The sequence below is a fragment of the Cuculus canorus genome, chromosome 4 (genome assembly GCF_017976375.1).
Source record: "Cuculus canorus isolate bCucCan1 chromosome 4, bCucCan1.pri, whole genome shotgun sequence".
Lineage (NCBI taxonomy): Eukaryota > Metazoa > Chordata > Aves > Cuculiformes > Cuculidae > Cuculus > Cuculus canorus.
This window is the reverse complement of record NC_071404.1, coordinates 32,642,546-32,662,872: the sequence shown is the minus strand read 5'-3', so window position 1 is coordinate 32,662,872 and position 20,327 is coordinate 32,642,546. Positions and strand designations below refer to the sequence as shown.

Sequence of the window (20,327 nt, the reverse complement as noted above, 5' to 3'; positions counted from 1 at the left end):
AATTGTTACTGGCTGATATTGCTGTTGACAAAATCATGTTTTGCTTGCTTCTGTCAAAGGAAGTAAAAGAAGAGGTTCAGTTGATCTAGATACCTCCTAGCAATTATAATTCTTCTAGTGAAATCTGTGTTCTGATCCAAAACCGACAGCATGCTTGCTCGGTGCAGAATTTGTATGGCTAGAAAGATTATGCCAGCTCTGATACAAGTTTGCCATTCTCAAAACCAAAGACACTTCTGGTATCTGCAGTTTATAAGTTTTTAACCAACATATTACCAAAACGGAGCTTAAAAATTGTAAGCAATAAATAAGTACGAAGAAATGAGAATTTTCCAGTGATGCTTTTATCACAGTTTTTATTTCAGTACTCCAAAACTGTTGTTAATGAAATGTAAGCAAAGCCAAAGAGACTAGGATTTGCCAGTAATAATATACGTAAGGTTCATTTTGTCGTTTTTTTATTTGCGTATTTTCTGAAGTCTGCTTTTGAAATCCATCATGGTGTTCAACAGCTAGATATTAACAGTACTTATAGTGAAATAAAGAATTGGCAGACAATCTGAGCCAATTTATTACAACGTGCTGCAGAAGAAACGACCATTTTGCTCTCCATATGGTCACATAAGGATATAAACTTCTTTCTTGTAGAAACCAAATGAGAATCAGGGTTGTGCTGGTGCCTTCAAGCCTTTTAAGTTTTGCTAGGTTGTCTGTCTGTTTGTTTGTTTTAACCACTGTATTTCATAAACTGTAACAGCCTCAGTGTGAAAAGGAACCAAAAAAGTACCTCATACAGTCAAATAAAACATCAGCTCTGATACAGTGATTTGGTATACACATATTTAATTAGCTGTCATATTTCATCTATTTGTAAATAGAAGTCCATAGCTGAATAGGCAAACTGATAGAGGTATTCAAGTCCTGTCCTCTTTTTGTCAAATACTCTGTGGGGTAACTGGAAAACTTAAGGGGGGCTACTCTGAAACAACAAAAAGCAGAACAGTATTTCTTTCCCAGGGTTCTGCTTGGTGTATGCCCAGCTGCCATACATGACCTGAACAACTCTGGAATAATTCTCCACTGAAACAGTTTAGCAGGCAAAACTCAGAGCTAGCAATATTAGAAAACGTGGAAAGAACAAAAAGAACTTTCAAAGAAGCTAAGAGCACTTGCAGGTGTGCCTGAATTAAACTGTTTAGGTGCACTGAAGTCCACAAATGCAAAGTTTTGCAGCTGTTATCAAACGGGGCTGTTATCAACATGGTGCAGTTTTTGACTCGTACAGAAACTACAAATGCTCTTAACTTTTTCAACTGGCCTTATTTCTGTTCTCCTTTACTTTTCCACCAGGTGTCACTCTGCCAACTTGAACGGTTTGTACTACAAAGGCCCTTACACTGCAGAGACAGACAACGGGATTGTTTGGTACACTTGGCATGGGTGGTGGTATTCTCTGAAATCCGTTGTCATGAAGGTCAGACCAGCAGACTTTGAACCTAATATTGTTTAATTATTTTTTTATTAAGATGATTTATCTAGCTAATCTCTTAGCATATCAACCCAAATTAAAATAGCTGGGCAGATATTTCCTTCTCATCTATGCATATGTAAATCTGGAATAATTCCTCTGCAACCAGTTTTTTTATGAGATGTAAATGAGGAGACAATATGGCCTATGAATCTGTAGATACCAATACTAGTGCTGATCTAATATATGTACAGGACTTTTTAAAAACAACAGTCATTAACTTAGGAATAAGGACATGTTCATCAACACAGAGAATTTTTGGCTTCTGCAGTAACTGAAAATCCTTTCACTTTAAAAAAACCCAGTATTATCACTGTGTTGTCTTAAAAATGAAAATGAATTGTACATATTAAAACCAAAACCAACTTAAATACAAGCATAAGGCTGTTCCATGTCAGTGGATGGAACATACTGTCTTTGGAACATTTCAAGGCTTTAGAAGTGAGTTGCCTGTAAATTCTTTTGATTTATTTGTTGTGTGTGTGGTGTACACAGCATAAAGAATGGGGCAGGGAACTGAAGAAAGAGAAGAAATGAAGGCTAGAATCAATTGAATCCGGTACACAAAAGTTGATTGTTTGTTGTTTCCAAGCTGGTCACATCATTTCTATCTAACATTTTCAGATGGTCAGTAATTATGCCTTTCTTCATTTAGTAACAAATATGCTTTTCTTGTTTTTATAGTATTTGGTAACAAAAACTGGACCTTATTATACTGACATTTGGAGTTTACCAAAAGGCTAAATAACAAAAGCTGCAACTAATATTGATGTGAGCACTGCCTTGAATATAGATCTTAATGCATGTATGGAGAGAAGTGTATTTCATGTGCAGCTAAAATCTGGCATTTTAGAGGTTTTTAGTGCTTGACTCTACAAACCTTTGCTTTCTTTATGCATCTGTTGGTGTCCACAACTCTCCAAATTTGAATGCTCTGTTCAATCACTTCAAATTGGTTCTGCTTTTAAACCTGTTATCTTTTCATTTTCTTATGTCTTTGTCTTGGATCCCTAGGCTCTCCCCCTTCTCAAACTGCACATCCACATTCTTCTTGCACACAAAAAATCATAAGAGAGACCTCTGTCTATTCCTGGCTTTTGTGCCTAGCACCACAATAGACTCTAACAGCCAGTAGTAACAAGAATTGCTGATTACTGCTTGCTGCATGGAGAAAATAGGAACACTGTCTAGAAAGCTGTCTGACAAAATTGAATCCATTTCTGCCGAGCCGGTGCAAACAAAGATTTTTAAAAGCACATGGATCTGAGCCAAACTTGGACACTTTATTTTATTTAAAATAGGTTCCTGTGTAACTTTATGAGCAGGTCTATGGATACAGGTCATTAATAATACAATGGAAGTTTTGGAGTAGTTTAAAAAGTTGTTTTAAGTACAGTAATTCCCCTACTGATTTCCAAAGTCTTTTGCTACTCTAAGAGGAGGAATATTTAATTATTTGCAAAAACATGGATGACATTATGTAAAATTGTAAAAACACCGTTAGGTTTTTGCAGGAAAACAGAAAGATTAGCCTATGTATTTGGAGATTATCAAGACAGATCATATTCCATGTAATTTAAATGAAAGATGTGATGGATTTATGTGCAGCAAAGTTGGATCTCTTGCACACAACAAAGACTCTTAACATGTGCAGATTGTGCTCATAAAATTTGCAGTATTTTTTTTTTGTTTGCTGCAGCATAAATCCATCCTCTTTTCTTGTGAGAACACTAGTAAAATTTTTCTGCTGAGTTAAGGTGTTTTTGTCATATTGCAATATAAAATTTTATTCCCTTTCTCTATTGGAAATCATAAAATGAAAATCTCTCATTGTCAACTTGGAGTGCATTTATATTTATTTGGACTGAATGCTTTTCAGAACAAGGACTTTGATATCCTATCTATCTGAAAAGCATCTAGCATACTGCTAGCAATATTCAAATGGAGTATTTAATTCCCACCATCTTTCTGTGGACTTTCTTTGTTCAATAATCTTTTTGGCCACAGGAAAAACATGTGAAACTGGTGTAATTCAAAATGGTTATATAATCGTTCTGAAGTAAACAAACCCTTTATTTTCCAAAGGCAACTTTAAATAGCTAGTAGAAAAGAGAATGCAGCTTGGAAGACACTTCTTTTCTCTGCATGGACTGGCTGGTTTGTATTAATTTATTCCTCAACAGGTATGAACATATTCTAAGGTAGTCTTTATTCTTACAAGATAGCAGAACAAAGGCCAGTTTATTTGTTCAGGCACTAGAGAGAACAACATAATAAACTCCAAAATAGCTTAAAATGATTACATACCATTTGATACAAATCATATAACCCAACAGAAGAATAAGAATCAAGAAAATAACAAGGGAGATGTTTTGTCATTCATGACTTAACAAAGAACATAGCTACCAGCAAGGTGTAATCAAAAATGCCTGGTTTTGTAATATTTGTTCAAGGGAAACTTCTTTATATTTTCAGTTGCCTAATTCTGTTTTCTTCTATTTGCTAAACATTTTGGAGACTAAAAGAATGAAAACCACAAGCCTGGATAAATTAAATGAGCAGCAAGAGCCTTAAATGCTACATTTGTTTCCCTGCAATATCTAGTATACATTAACAGAGCTGAGGAACTGCAGTCTGGCCTCCTGCTTTCCAGTGCAAACTCGTCTCTTCATCTCTACTGCCTAGCTAGAGCCTACCTCTCCTCATCATTTCCAAACCTGTTAGTTCTCACACCAATTCATGAACCTCTTTTGCAAGTATAACATTCTATTTTGTCAAAGCTACTTCTCATCCATATTCATAGAATCATAGAATAGTTAGGATTGGAAGGGACCTTAAAGATCATCTAGTTCCAACCCCCCTGCCATGGGCAGGGACATCCCACTAGATCAGGCTGCCCAAGGCCCCATCCAACCTGGCCTTGAACACCTCCAGGGATGGGGCAGCCACAACCTCCCTGGGAAACCTGTTCCAGTGTCTCACCACTCTCATAGTGAAGAAATTCTTCCTAATGTCCAGTCTAAATCTGCCCCTCTCTAGTTTATACCCATTCCCCCAGGGTCTATCCCCTGAAGCCTTTATGAATAGTCCCTTTCCAGCTTCCCTGTAGGTCCCCTTCAGGTACTGGAAGGTCGCTATAAGATTTCCTCTGAGCCTTCTCTTCTCCAGGCTGAACAAGCCCAACTCTCTCAGCCTGTCCTGGTATGGAAGGTGCTCCAGCCCTCCAATCGTCTTTGTAGCCTTCCTCTGGACCCGTTCCAACAGCTCCATCTCCTTCTTGCGTTGAGGATTCCAGAGCTGGACACAATAATCCAGATGAGGTTTCACAGGAGAGGAATAGAGGGGCAGAATCACCTTCTCTGACCTGCTGGCCACATTCCAGTCATGGGACTCATCCCACCACGTTTCTGTGATGGCAACCAGATCATAACTTTCAAGTAGCACAGTAGCTTCCAGCTCCTCCTGCTTGTTACCCAAGCTTGGTGCGTTAGTGTAAAGGCACTTCAGTTGGGCTGCCAGTTGTATCACTTTCCCAGTGGACCTGCTTTTACCTATAATGTGTTTTGGAGAAGTCTCCTCCCTAACACCTGACCCCTGACACCTATCCTTCCACCTGTTGTTAAGGGCTAGCTCGGTGTTATCCCCCTCCCCCTTCCTATCTAGTTTAAAGCCCTATCTACAAGCCCCACAAGTTCCCGGGCAAAGATCCTCCACCCCCTCTGAGAAAGGTGGCTCCCATCTGAAGCCTGTAACCCCGGTGCCATGTAGGCCATCCTGTTATCAAAAATCTCAAAGTTATTGTTGTGACACCAGCCATGGAGCCATGTATTAATGGACTGGACCTGTCTGAGCTGTTCTGTCACCACCTGTTACTGGGAGGAGGGAAGAGAAAATCACATGGGCCCCTGATTCCCTCAGTAGCCATCCCAAGGCCTTATTATTATATTAGCAAAATGGTATACCCAGAAAAGGGAACTGAACCACAACCCATCATGCTCCTTTAGTTTTCTCCTTGTTAGCTTAAAAAGAATGAAAATGCAGCTTTATATACTCTCTTTTTTCTTTTCTTCAGTAGTAGGTTCTCTTTGGCAGTTGTGAAGGAGGTCGAAAGAGCAGAAAAAACTATAGAAGGAAGTATTCTGTATGTAAATTTTCAAAAAAAATTCCACTTATATCTGTGTCTTTTTTTTTAAAATTGTCTATTAAGAGGTCAACCTCGAAAGCAAAAAATGGAGCTTTTCAAAACCAGGAGGTACTTTAAAATTATTATGATCATATGCTTTCCCAGAGTAGGTCTGAGAACTGGGAAATTGGCAAGGTTTCAAGCATTCAGCCAAAATCCATACACAATATATACTCTGAGAGAGAAAAGTTATAATTTTCTGTTAAAGTGCTTGTTCAAGAGAAATTAAAACTTTACAGTGATAGTGGCTCTTTAATGCTTAATTAGCTTTTTTGTCGAATACATAGTGTTCATCCAAGAATCATCTTTTCCAAGTACCTGGGGGCTATCTTAACCTTTGTTTAGTGCAGGATGAAATCCAGCTTGTCATTGCTACATCTTCAGTTAACTAAGGCAGTTCCTCTTAGCCCTACCCTAGTGCTAAAAAGATTGCATCAGAAACATGATGTTGATATCCAAATGGTGATTAAACAGCCCTGGGGCCAAATTCATACATCTGCTTGCAGAAGAACCAAAATAGGGCCTTTGCAAAAAAAAAAATCCATTGTGGCTCACTTTTTTCCACACTTCCTCAGCAACTCATAAATACCTGTGTATAAGTTTATTTTACTTGTCTCCTATAGAATCGAAACTTCCATTCTTTCTTCTTTTCTTCCCTTGTTAATGGCAGTCAGATCTTTAATCTCACCTGTTAGTCATGGCTTGTATACCTGTGAATGCCTGGCTTAAGGAACGTGGGCAGCTCTGAGCTTCTGCTGAAGTTGAGCAAAGGCTCTGAGGAACTAAATAGTGTACTTAAGGCACACACAATTGCAGCGAGGTCTCTAAATCTGTTGTGAGAATCAGTGTCCAACCTACTTTATAAATATATTGGATTGAATTATTGTAATGAATATATTCAACATTGTGAAGACAAGTAGAAGATAAGCACATTCCTCTAAGAAGTATATGGTTTTCACAAATGATTACCTGAATTTCTGTGCATCCAGTTTTGTTGTCCTTGCCAAAGGTCCCAAATTGTAGTTGTCAAATAGTCTCCCATGTAACTGCAAAATCATACTGCTACACAACCCACTGGGCTGGCACTTTCTGCAGCATTATAGTTCATATTAAATTAGCTAAAAACAGATAAGTGCCATATGAGCATAAAGGCTTTTATGATAGTGATATCCTGCACTAGGTGGTGCTCTGTACATGTATTTTCTTAGGCAATACCATATTTGTAAACAAACACAAAAATTTCTCCTGCTGAAATTATTTATTAAATGACAGAAAACAAGTAAAGAAAGTTTAAGTGACTTTAGTCTTTAACTTGCTTTTGAAATCATACATGAGTTCCTAAAGTTAATTAAACCCTATGGAAATTCATAGCATCTAATTATCTTGAAGTATGGCACATATAGGGAGTTAACTTGTGGTCTCCTTAATTTAAAAAGCCTTGCGTTACAACAGTAGTCTGTATCTTCTGACAATTAGCAAACAGAAACAAAACAGTGCAAGTTCCAAACAATTACGTGAACTAACGTCTGCACTACTGTATTCCTGCTATGATTCCTCTACTGCTGTGAGATCCTGATGTGATCCAGGGGAACTTTACTGGAGTGAAGCCCATCTTTATATCATAACACAAATAATAAAGCATATTAATGTTTCTTGTGATCAGAAAACTGAGATTTTGTGAACCTTTGTGGCATCAGTGGCATGAAGTAAGTTCTTGTGCAATAGTGAAATTCACTGCAGGGAAAGCAGGAAATCTATCTCCTGCCAAGATGCCATACACCCATCTAGGAAAAGCACCCTCCCTGAAATCAGTGTGTTATTCATGTGGTACTCGGAAAATGTAAAATTCATATTGCATATAATTGCTAGAAAGTCTTACAAGTCTCACTGTAGAGGCTAGTATCTAGGTTGGAATTGTTAACACTTTCAAGATGTGCAAACATTTTATCTTCTGACGAAGGGGATTTTAATGATTGTAATGCATCTTCATTTTCTTATTTTCTAATAACTTTGAATGACTTGTTTTAAAAATCCCACCAAAGTTACTGAAATATGCTAATTCAAGTTGTTCCAGTCATCTGTCAGTGAAACCTCTCTACCTCTGTCACTGGATCCTCTCTACCTCTGTTACACAGCATGCTTAATTAAAGATTTCAGCACATTCTCATCTATTCCTCTTCTTGACTCTTCCTAATAAGGGACTTAAGAGTTTCTGAGTTAGTTTCACTACCTCTCTGACCCAAGACAGAAAAAAAAAAGAATACAGAAAAATCACACCCATCTGGAAGAATATGAGTCATTCTTAACTTAAAATTTCTGAGCAAAACATTCTGAAGTATTGAAGGAAGGGAAGGGCTTCCACTTTATGTTTACATAACTTGAAAAAAAGTCATCAATATTTGCAGTCCCACAATATCCAATAAGTTTAAATTCTATCTTCTATTTCTCTTTAACTCCCCAACATTAAACTAAAGCACTTCAGCCTCTAAATCTGACATGAAAGTTGCACATGTAACATACTAACTGGACACCTTCCCAGCTATGTAATTCTCAATTTTTTTTTGTCTCTCTCCCTTAAAGAATGAACAAAATGAATCTCATGCAAATCAATTGAGTCCAGTAAAGTTACACTGGGGATGAATTAGGCCTGTCATCTGCTCTTCAAGCAGATAATTTAGATTGTGTCCCAAAGAAAACACAGCTTTAACATCAAGTCCTTTCTATTATTCTACTCTCTCATTAAAGAGGTAGCACCCATATTCATTATATAGCATTCTATAGGGAGTGTAGCCCCGTGTGCACATGCTCTGTAATTGATCATACATGAATGATCAACAACTTTCTCCTGTGTTACCAGAACAACAAAAATATTATGTCCAGCAAGATCTGGGAAGAGCTAGAGCTAAAAAGCAGGGAAGAGATTGCCCATGACATCTCAGACTTGTTGATACATGTGATAACAAGCTATACATTCTCTATATACATCTCATAAGGTCTCTGTCTTCTGTACACTAATGAACCCTCAAACCCAAAATTCTGGAGAAATTAAGACATCCTGCAGTTTTTCAAAGAACATCATAAGTAAAGACGAGGAATGAGCATCAGGCTGTCCAACACAGGAAAAATTCCTGACAGAAATAATAATGTTATCAAATTCACTTTTCAGGTCTTCTGGTGCATCACAAAGTGATTGTAGGAAAAATATGGACTTCCTTAGAGAAAACTACCATAATGATTTAATCAGGTTAAATATAATATATACAGATAGTTACCTTTGTTTCTTACTTGATGGGCAGCCTCTTCATCTAACATGGCTTTAAAAAATACTGAACTCTGTATCATAGACTTTGCTCACAAAAAGCTCTTACAAGGGAATACAAAAGACTACCTGATTCACAAGGAAACATGCCACATTATGGTTCTTTATAATATCAGTGAAGATAAAGATATTTTTGAAGAACACAGTGGAAACTGATGTCTGGGAGCTGCAATGTCTCTGTTATTCACCTCCTTTTTTTCATCTACAGTATCTCCTTTCAATTGAATAGTGCTAAACCAAATATGTAAAATGAGACTCGAGAGAAGTCAGTGGCTAATAAAGGGTTCTACTGTCCTTTCTTGCTGACCCACTAATTTAAATGCAAGTGAGTCTGATGTGATACCAGAGAAAGCCTTTACCAGGGTGTATTTATGCTTACTCACTAAAACCAACAAAGTTTCAGGAGACTTCTTCTTGGAAATATTGTGACATAGATCTTCAGCTACAAAAGTGGTTTTTAGATTATTTAATAAAAATAAATATTTTAAGCATATATTATTACCTGAAAGAAAAAAAAAAAGCACTGCAATACTGCATATTTCATGGCATATTTTACCATCAAAGAGACCAATCTTAGCAGGAAGAGAACGAGTGACCAAAATTAAAATCCTCTTTCTAGGACATATAGATTTTTAAAGGTAGGGAAAATCTGGAAGCCTTCTGACCTATGGGTCTCATTTTATTAATATGAAGAACAATAAAAACTAAATGCATGCATTTTCAGTTTAATAAGTGAAACCTAGAATTTGTAGATGCAAGAGTGAGAATGAATATTTTCCCGCAACACCTCTGACTTTTTCTGTATCATGCAGCAAGTCACTAAATTCTTTGATACTCTCATCACGTATGAAATATGATTTAAGCATTTTACAGTGCACTTTGAAACCTCCTCAGGAAGCATTTAATTCAAGGACTATGTTTTATTCTGTTACTCGTGTAGGCTACTAGCTCTGTCTGATCCTGATCTATAATAAGGATTCTTCATTTTTTTCACTTGCAGAAAATCTAACTAGCATCACTTCCTTTGTACAACACAGGAAGAGAGGTTAAGGCTTTTGTGCGCTGTCTGGATACTGGTTTAAGGTAGCAGAATGGTTCCCTTCTAGAAGTAGTTTCCACAGTCTCTGGGAAAGGTATATTAAGCAAGTATTTCAGGGTATATTTAAGTTGTCCACAGTTTTCCCTGAAAGATTACCCTTGCTAGCTTATATCCAGGCTGTGTATTTAAAGGAAAGAAGTGCTGACTATAGCAGAAGGCTCCATTATACTTAGCCCTTATTGTCTTTGGTTTCTAGACTGGCATGATTAATTAAGGAAGTCTGCAGCTTCAGCTTCCACAGAGACAGCAGTGCTGAAAAGCAGGAAGTAATCAGCTCTAGTTGGCACCATCATCCATTACATCGATATTCACAGAGAGAGACAGGATCAGTAACTCTTAATAAGAGCACTGCCTGGTATAGCCATTTTAAACACACAGAAAGCTGCTGGCTGTAAATGGCAAATGAAATACAGAAGTATGAGTCAATGTGCATAGTACAGTATTTGAGTCAGTTTTCTGTGACATATACAAAGTAGGGGAAAAAGTCAGGCATACAAGAATTCCTTGGTGAATTCTAGTAATACACAGGGGCTTAGAAAATGCTTTTTGTTACTACAGTTCACATTTCAGACTATGGAAAATTATAAAAGCTGACTAATAGAAGGCTGAGCAAGAGATTGTGGTTAAGGAGGGAGCCACGTGGGACAGGAGGGATGAGTACTCTTCCGCTGTACATCCCAACTCTGACTCAGAAGCTGGTCACAATAGAAAACATACATGTTTTTATAATCCTTTGTGCAAATAAACTGACTTCTGCCTTCAAAAGATTCTGACATTGCATCTTGGTGGCTTACCTACATGCTAGTCTTAAGTTCAGCTGAAAGAAAGCAAGTAGCTAGCAATGAAGAAGAGAACATGTTCATTCTTACTCCTATTTAATTTTTCCTCCTACTATCAGAAAAGGGATTTGAAGTGAAAACAAATAAAGAATTAGATTGCTCAGAAAATGTTAATGATTTTGTGATTTTATATGTCTGGCTTTTTCTTTTTTGTTACAGTTTCTTATATAAAATAACACCCACTAATAGTAATTCAATAGTAAAAGTAATTCAAAATTTATGTGGTTTATTAATGACTTTATTTACAATACCTTTACAGTATGAAATACCAACAACACATAATTTGATAGATAAATCCTGCTGCATCTCAGGTGAAGAGTGCTGGTGACAAATTATACATGTACGAACTTTCTCATTTACCTTGTTTTCCAAGAAAATAGTGTTCTTATTTCAGATGCACCTGATTCAACAGTAACCTTGTCCAGCTTGCAAAGTCAAGTGACTTGAACCCTAGACAGGACTGTATTTTCTTACGTAAGGCTTGTCCAGCCATTAAAACTACACCAAGAACACCAGCCTTCAAGACTGTTGCATTAAAGTTATGGCGTTTTTTCCCTAGCAAAGTTTCTTTGGTCAGTTAGAACAAGTATTGAGGGGAACAAAAACAATAATCAGACTCGTTCTAAGGAAAATAAGGATCGTTTCAGACATGAGTTCATGTAAGGCTTCTAAGTGATCTACGCTATAATGGAAAACATGGACTAAAACACATTAACTGCAAATAGGAAAATTTGTAATTCCCCCCCCCCCAACTGCATTATTTTCCATCCAAATTCAGTATGAGTTTTCTCATCTTCTTCCATTTGACTTGTGTTACCACCTGGTAATGAATTCACATTCATTTTCTTGCTCCCATTGGATGCGTACCCTTTCTTAAAAATGACACAGAGAAAAGACTTATTTTGTGTTTTCTTTACTTGTTTTCTCCCAGTCTCTTATTGTCCATTCAATAACCGTTCATGCATACAGAAAAACATTTAGTTTCAATCACCAAATCAAAAGCACAAGCTGTCCCTCCATTGATACTGGAATTTATCTGTCTAGATGAGAGAGGATAGGAAAAGAGAAGAGGAAAGGTTTTTACTCTCTGGTTATCTGACTTTTCACCCTTTTGAGTAATCAGCACTAAATTCTGCCACAGGCTGCTGCAACAGCTTCCTCCCAGCATTGCTCTGCTCCATCCTGTCTCAGTATGGCTCAGATAGGCACATCCAGTTTCAAGCCCTTCCTCTCTGTTTTGTTGGTGCCAGGCTCTGTGTAGCACCCACCACCTTTATCACAATTACTCCTATCTCTCTGTTGTTTCTGTCTTGTTACAGATACCATACCTACTTCTAAATAGGCTACTTCAGCCTGTATGACTATTGGCATAACTTGCAATATTAAGGTGCTGTTTGTCTAATGCAATACACATTCACATACACAGAGATCTGAAACTCCTAGAAGCCTACTGAAAGTCCCATTACTTATAGAACAAGATCTAAGCAAAAAGCAGTGTAGTACACCACATTATATTGTCTTGTGAGCTGAGAAGAACCATCAAGTTAGCACCTATTTAAAACTGATTATGCATCAGCTGGTCTACAGAAGTTGTCAGCATGTATTACTTAGCATTTGCTACGGGCAAATCGTGTGCAAGTTAGCTGAGCCTTCTCTCCTGTCAGAACACGTCACATCACCATGCATTTGCCAGCGGCTAAGAACCTCTTCATCCTCATGTCCATATTCATCACTGTGCAAATGATACTTGCCAAACCATGCTAAGTTAATCTCACATCCAAGCCTCACATCGGGGAGATGCTCCAATAGCAATATGACTTATTTGTTCCTTAATCACAGAAAAGTCATGGAAGCAAATAGTATTCAGCACCATTTAAACTGCTGACCAGCTAATGATAAGAATGGAATTGGTTTTACTTCAGTAAAACCTTATTTCTTCAGAACATTAAGTCTGTAGTGAGCTAGTGATGAAATCACTGAAAAGTAGGAAAAGAAACTCATTGTGTAAGCTTTTAATTCTATTATTTTCTCTTAAATAAGTCTTAACACAAATAATTCTTCTGCAGAATGCTGTTTATATAGCTGATGGCAAAGAGATCTGGAGCTGATGCAGAGGCATAGCCCTTAAAGTCTAAGGAGCACTTTGCTTCCTGGCAAGAAACACTTTGAAATAGGTCTGTGCAACAGTATCCTTGGAATTTTATCTTCACATCCATTCTTTCCCACAGATGATTCCTGGAACAGAAAGATCTTAAGGAGAGCTTTTAAAAGAAAAGATGTTTTCCTTTAAAGAAAAAAAAAAAAGCAAGCAAAGAAACGATCAGTAACAGGAAAAGCAAGAATGTGTGGTGCCGTCTGCTTTTCATCCCGCACTAAAGACTGAAAGCCTCCATCTCCTGTTCATTGTCTAATAGCGAGATTATCTTCCATTCCTCTTCCAGCTTTTCTGACTCATTGCCAGTATCTTGTCTGTCTCAAATTTCTCCTCTAATTTGCTATGGGTTGTCACAGAAATTTGTTGCCAACCATGATCTCTTTATCACATCAAATAGTCCCACCTGCAGAGAGATCCAGCAAGCATCTCTAGGCCCTTTTTTCATAGGTCTCTTCCTCTCTCACTACTCTTGATATTCATCAGGTTAATGCCCTTGTTTGAACATCAGCTCCAGTTCAGCATGACTGAAAACCAGGATTCTGAATTTTCTTTCTGTTGAGTCATTTCAATCAGGTTGGCTGGCACCTTGGGCACCTTGATCTAGTGGGATATCTTCTGCCCATGGCAGGGGGTTGGAACCAGATGATTTTTAAGGTTCCTTCCAACCCAAACTATTCTATGATTCTATGAGGCTATGTTGTCTTGATATTTACAAAGAATACCACTGTTCTCTTTGGAACTGACTAGGAAATTTGACTGGAAGTCTTCACATCATGGCAGTAAGTGTATCTCTCAAACATCATCTTCACATGATCTGCAATTTAACCTTTTCTAGCAGCCATCATTCCAACCACTATGCTTTTTCAAGGGTTAGCCATCTCCCTTGCTGTCATACTCCTTCCCCATTGCCTTGACAAAGACAATGAAATTCTCAATTGTACTCACAGGGATTGAAAATACTGTTATAAAGATATCCGCTGGGCTGTTACATTCACTATAAAATCTCCTTTTTTTTCCTGTCTGAATAGACAAATAACCATATTTGGTATTTTTGCATAAATCAGCTTATGTGGAAGTATTTTTGCTTGAGAAAGGGATTACAACTGCAAGTACAGAATAGTGAAGTTGTCATTCTGCATATGGCTATGTAAGCTCAATGAAATAACACAGAAGAAGTAAGGGGGAAAATCAGTCAATATTTCGTCTAACTAGAAAAAACAGAAAAGTAATTAAAATAGTCTAGAAGAATAATAGACAAATTCTGAGTCACTAATATCAGGAAGGAAAAAAACTCCTATCTAGATTTCTCAAAATATTCATAGGAATAAAACTGTTAAACTAGTATCTTAACTCCATAAAAGATGAAACTTACTGTTTTCTCTATTACTTTATTTGTTATAAAAAAATGCTTACAAAAATTATTGAACCAAGTAGTTCTTATGAATTGTACTAGATACCATAGACCAATTATTTAACGTGCATTTAAGAATAATGGAAGGAATAAATAATTAATAACACATACAATGTAGGGGTTTATCTAATAGATAATGGTCCATGAAAGGAAGAGTTTTATTACATTAGGGAATCAAGTGAACTACAATTCTAGTGGTTAAGGCATTAGGAGTATGTTCTAATTCTCCATCAGTGCTGCTCATAAGTAGAGGACTGAACATTGTTTTAGTGAAAAGCATAGAAAAAAAAAATTAAGGGATTAATTTAGCCCAGAGATCTCTGATGTGTTCACCAACACTTTTTGTGGGGATACCCACAGTCCAATTCTTTCATGAACTGTGAAGGACAAATAATAAGGATTCTTAGAATGAGCTTACTTGTAGCCATTACAGGTAAAATCATCAGTAAAACGACAGGATCGAGCCCAAATTACCATCCAAAGACATTTTCAACATTTTCAGCAGGACTACTCCTAATTATTTTCTCTAGCATACATCATCAGTATGCTGTCAAAACAGGAAGTATACTATTTTATTCAAATAGTCCTTAGGCAGAAAGAAGTCATATGAACGTGAAGTGTGTGGTAACAAAAAAATAAAGAATATTCATTAGTAATTGAGCCTCAGAAGATAATGAAGACTTTCAACTGTGGTGCTATACTTTTCTTCAACCAAAATTGGCACTGGCCTCCGGAAAGGTTTGCTTTATATTGCGCAGTACTTTAAATGCAGTCTTCATAAGAAAACAAGAAATTGCCACTTGCCAAAAAATTAAATGCAGTTATCAACATTCATTACATGTCTCCACTGGCCCTCTCCCCACCTCTGCCCTGCTGGAATTTTACCTGACAGAAGTCAGCTTTGCGATGCTGAGAATTAACCATGAACACACCACTATGTAACATGAACAAATCCACAATATGGTGTTTTCCCAAATACAGCCAAGGTAAGACTTTATTGCAGACTATGGCTCCACCGTAGGCCCAGCTGCTGCATCCCCGAAGCCTTGGCACCAGTTCCCTAGCCAGGAGACCCCAGCTGTGGGTCAGGTGCCCTCACTCCTCACCACACCAGAGGCCTTGGACCAGAATCTCTAACAGCCAGCAAGAGAAGCACCTGAGCTGCTAATTGCTGAAACTGCAACTACAACCTTCTTAGACATAAAACATTTAGTTCTTGAGTTATGCTTGAAGCAGGATCTGCACTTAGACTTTGGCGTCTTTCAAAAGCATGACAGGAGGAAGGGGAAGTCCTCTCAGCAAGTAAACAGGTAGAGCTTAGATCTAGAGAGTCCCAAGGACAACACTGAATCCATGTCTGACACTTCCTAGGACATTCCCTTCATCAATAGGCCAGAGGCTAGCTGGGAGATACGCCTTTCATTGTGCCTGCTGAAGGGCTGTTATTCTGAACAAACTAATCCACATTCATTGAGCCAGGGAAGCAAGGCATCACTTTGCAATGCAACAATTAAGGTACCTAGCTGGGAGGGGGGAAATTTGAATTTCAATCCCTGTTACAAGACTATTTTTCCAGTCAATTACCATATAATATTAAAGTGCATCACCAACCATTAAAAGTCAAGAGCAGAAACTGAGTTCCCTAATAACCTCTTTAAACCCATCCATTACCCTGGACACCAACAGGACACAGACTTGGCCATCCTGTGCTGCTGCATTTTTACTGCTATTGATACTCAAGCTACCTGGTACTATTTCAAATGACTTACACCTGCTGCTATCCTATCTATTATTAAAGACAGACACGCACCTTATCTCAGGGTAGATTTTCTTTCCAGCTCCTTCAGAGGTGTTTGCAGAGTCTGCTCCTGATTAGCTCCTACTGACAAGAAATGAGGAAACACTATTAAAAAATGCAAGTTACTCCTTTCTCTCCTTTTCCGCCTGTTGTGATAGTCACCCCTTGCTCTGGTCTCTCCAATTCTTTCACATGCTTTATTAATTTTTGTGGTCTGGGTTATCTTTCCTTTCATCATCCTTTGTTTTCCATTTCTCTTCCTCATGTAAGTTTTTTTTCCTTTCTTCCCTCTTCTCTTTTTCCTTCTCTTTCTTCTCCTTCTTCATTTTCAGCATTAAATAACATGATACTGTAATCTTCCTCCTACATTTATGAAACTCAAAATGCAAGGACCAGAAGAGCTGAGGAGGAAAAAAATAGGCAGAGAAGCAAAAGTCATTTCATGGCTATTTAGCAAGAGAAGAAAGGGCTGTTATGTGGTTTTGATAAGAAAAACTGTTTTCCAATAGCTTTTGATAAGAGTCCCAGGAAGAGAATTCCAAGAGCAAATGATGCAAAAAACCTGTGAAGTATGCATACCTCAATGACCTCTCTGGTTCCTTTTCCTTCCTTGCATTGAGAGCTCTTGGCCACTTTGAAATCACCCTTGAGCTTTGACAAAAGTTTCCACCTTGCAGTAATTTCAACTATTACCATCAACCTAAATACAATCTTCCCGGGTGCGAAGATTTTAAAGGAATACCAGTGCAATTGTTCCTGAATTCCCTCATTATTATATAATTTTAAGAGAATCCACATCTCTGTTTTTTAAATTGGCCTTCCCCTTCCCCCCCACCCCCCCTTGGTTACTGCTCTATGTAAGGCCTAGACAAACAACAAAACCAGGACAAATGAAAGAGCCATCAGAGTGCAATGGCTGCAGCAAATGCTGAATGAACTGTGATCTTTGGTGGGATAAAGATAACACGAAAAGCTTTCAGCTGTAGTGATCAGTCGCTGCTTTTGCGACAGCCATTTTTAAGTTTTAATTGAGATTAGCCTGGATACATACAGTTGGAGGCATGCCTGTGAACTTTGCTAAAAGGCTGGCTGGGTAAACTATCTATTACGCAGTTTCACATGAACAGTAATCTAATGACGCCACAAAAATCTCACCATGTCCCTTGCTCCACATGTCCAGCCACAGCAGTGGACTTCGGTCAGAGTGCTTCAGCTGTGCTATGGAAAGGTTCGCCTTCCAAAGTCTGGAGCACCATATAGACCCTCACTAAAGATCAGCATTATTGCCTGTTGGGATGTCCAAGTCTTCTACAATGCACAGTCTTGTAGCCTGAAAGTCCCTTGCTTTAAGATAGCTCACTAGATTTGCTGTCACATGCTGACTCAAAGCCCATGCATGATACTACTGATTCCAGCACGCTTTGGATGAAGCCCATAAAGATGGGCAAGATTGCTTTCCATGGATGAGAATAAAATATTTTGTTTATTACTACTAAGCTAACCACAATCAAAATAAATAGCTCTCTTTCATGTGGTGATGAAACAAAGCAATCATGCTATGTTCCTTTTTTAATTATTAGGTTGAAAGATTCAGTGTCTTCCTGGCATGTTAAATTCTGAATCATATTCATCATATATATAAATAGCCAGCAACTGTATATAGTAGTGGAGGTGGAGAGGAAGGTCAGGGAATTAGCTTGATGTCAAGAAAGCATTTCCTATGGAGTCACCAAATCTGTTCTGGATACAGACTCCTACGTTAGCCCACAGTGAGACGAAGGCTGCTGTGCCCTTTTGGACCAGACATGCTGGGTATGCGTCTCCAACCTCACTGGCATTTGAAAGATTCTCCTTGGACATCACATAGGTAAAACTTACTTTGGGGGGGGTTGTAAAGATGAGTAAAAGATTTTCCCTCTCTGCCTCCCATTACAGGCAAGACAGTGCTTTAGTACCAAATTTCCAGCAGTTACTCCATGGGGTCAGGGAGACTGACACAAGATCTACCTTCCCCACTGGAAGCCCCGAGAGGACAGATTCTGGAGGGAAGCATTGGCTCTAAATACCACTCAAATTCAGGATGTCGAGCACAAAGAAGTGGCAGCAAGTAGTGCTGCGGCCAGGGTGCTAAAAAGCACAATTATAGTTGTGGCCGGTCACCACTAAACTCAATCACTTTGTTCCTGGTTTGCATCTGTAAACTATTTTGCATAAACACAAAGATTAGCACAAGTCTGGCATCGAGCAGCTTAGGCCATGGGGAAAATTAAGCCAGAACCTCCTGGGATTTTCTGTTGCTGTAACCTGGATGTTGCCCAAGAGTTGCTGCAGGCCATTATGTCAACCTCGCACCCACCACAGCTCTCAGCTGACTTTGCAGGAACAATCTGTGGATGCTTCCTCCCTGGAAGTGTTCAAGGCCAGGTTGGATGGGGCCTTGAGCAGTCTGGTCTGGTGGGAGTTGTCCCTGCCCATGGCAGGGAGGTTGGAGCTGGATGATCTTTAAGGTCCCCTCCAACCCAAACCATTCCATGGTTCTAATCTGCCTTTTCCACGCTTCCTTGTGATGCTGTGAAAAAAAGCCAAACTCAATAATCAATGCCAGTTTGATTATTAAGCAAGTATTCTTTTAATAAATGGCACCGGGGTACACAGGGGGTAACCCACCTAATGTGTCCAACTATTGAGACTGGTTACATGACTTCTATACTGGTTAAATATACATATTCATATAGATTCCAGGAAATACTGGTTAAACATACACAGAATCACAGAATCACAGAATCACAGAATCACAGAATAGTTTGGGTTGGAGGGCACCTGAAAGGTCATCTAGTTCCAACCCCCTGCCACGGGCAGGGATATCTTCAGAAGCTCTGATGGTCTTTACGTTACCATCTTCCTCATTGTGTCCTCTTGGTGAGCTCAGGTCTGTCCTTTGTTTGTGCTGTAGGACTGTCCTTTCAATACTTGATTTGTTCCTTGTTTCAACCAGTAAACAAGCTATACTCCTGTTACAATCACGTTCTTCCTCACTGCAAGCTGGTCAAGATTTGATTCTATAAGAATTAATTGATAAGTTTTCCTGCAGCTGGTTTGTATGTTTAATTATCTTGTAATATAAATCTGTCTTGTATCAAGAGATAATATGCAGACAATCTCCAGGCATGGATGAATAACCTGAAAGAATAAACACTCTCTTAGAGTTGCAAGAATTCATTGATATGCTTAATTGTTTTGTAAGATGTAGCCATTTTAGGTTGAGAAAAAACTTGTCTTAGGGCTAGGAGAATTTATTAATATGCTTAATTAACTTGTAAGTTGTAGTTGTCTTAGGTCAAGAGATAACTTGAAGGAAGTCTCCAGACATGGGTGGATAACCTAAATAAACATTCTTTGAGGACTTACACAGTTCTTTGTCTAAAACTAGTATATATGCACCCACTGCTTTTGTAAGATGGTTTGCCTTTTTTAGAAGGGCATCCAATTGAGTGCTGAATTGTAAAATAAAAATGTTATCGCCCTTACTTTGAAGACTTCATCCTTTTCAATATTTTTTGAGACCTGCCCTGCAGAGAAGCTCAACATGAGCCGGCAATGTGCACTCACAGCCCAGGCCAACAGCTTCCTGGGCTGCATCAAAAGAAGCATGGCCAGCAGGTCGAGGGAGAGGATGCTGCCCCTTTATTCCTCTCTTGTGAGACCTCATCTGGAGTATCGTGTTCCATTCTTGAATCCTCAACATAAGGAGATGGAGCTGTTGGAACAGGTCCAGAGGAGGGCTACAAGCATCATTTGGAGGGCTGGAGCACCTTACCTACGAGGACAGGCTGAGAGAGTTGGGGTTGTTCATCCTGGAGAAGAGAAGGCTCTGAGGAGAACTTAAGCGACCTTCCAGTACATGAAGGTGCCTCCAAGAAAGCTGGGGACGGACTGTTTACAAAGGCTTGTAGGGATAGGACTGGGGGCAACGGGTACAAACTGAAGAGGGGCAG

The 20,327-nt window shown here is 38.6% G+C and overlaps 1 protein-coding gene across 2 annotated transcripts in view; it reads left to right on the top strand.

Moving 5' to 3' along the window:
• The window catches only part of FGL1 (fibrinogen like 1), a 45,758-nt gene extending 25,911 nt beyond the window's left edge, over nucleotides 1–19,847 (top strand). For both annotated transcript variants that reach the window (XM_054065576.1, XM_009569833.2), the window contains one exon: nucleotides 1,351–19,847. In XM_054065576.1, coding sequence (XP_053921551.1) covers nucleotides 1,351–1,510 — 160 coding nt within the window. In that variant the 3' untranslated portion in view covers nucleotides 1,511–19,847. The remainder of the gene's footprint in view (nucleotides 1–1,350) is intronic.
• Nucleotides 19,848–20,327: the final 480 nt, after the last annotated feature.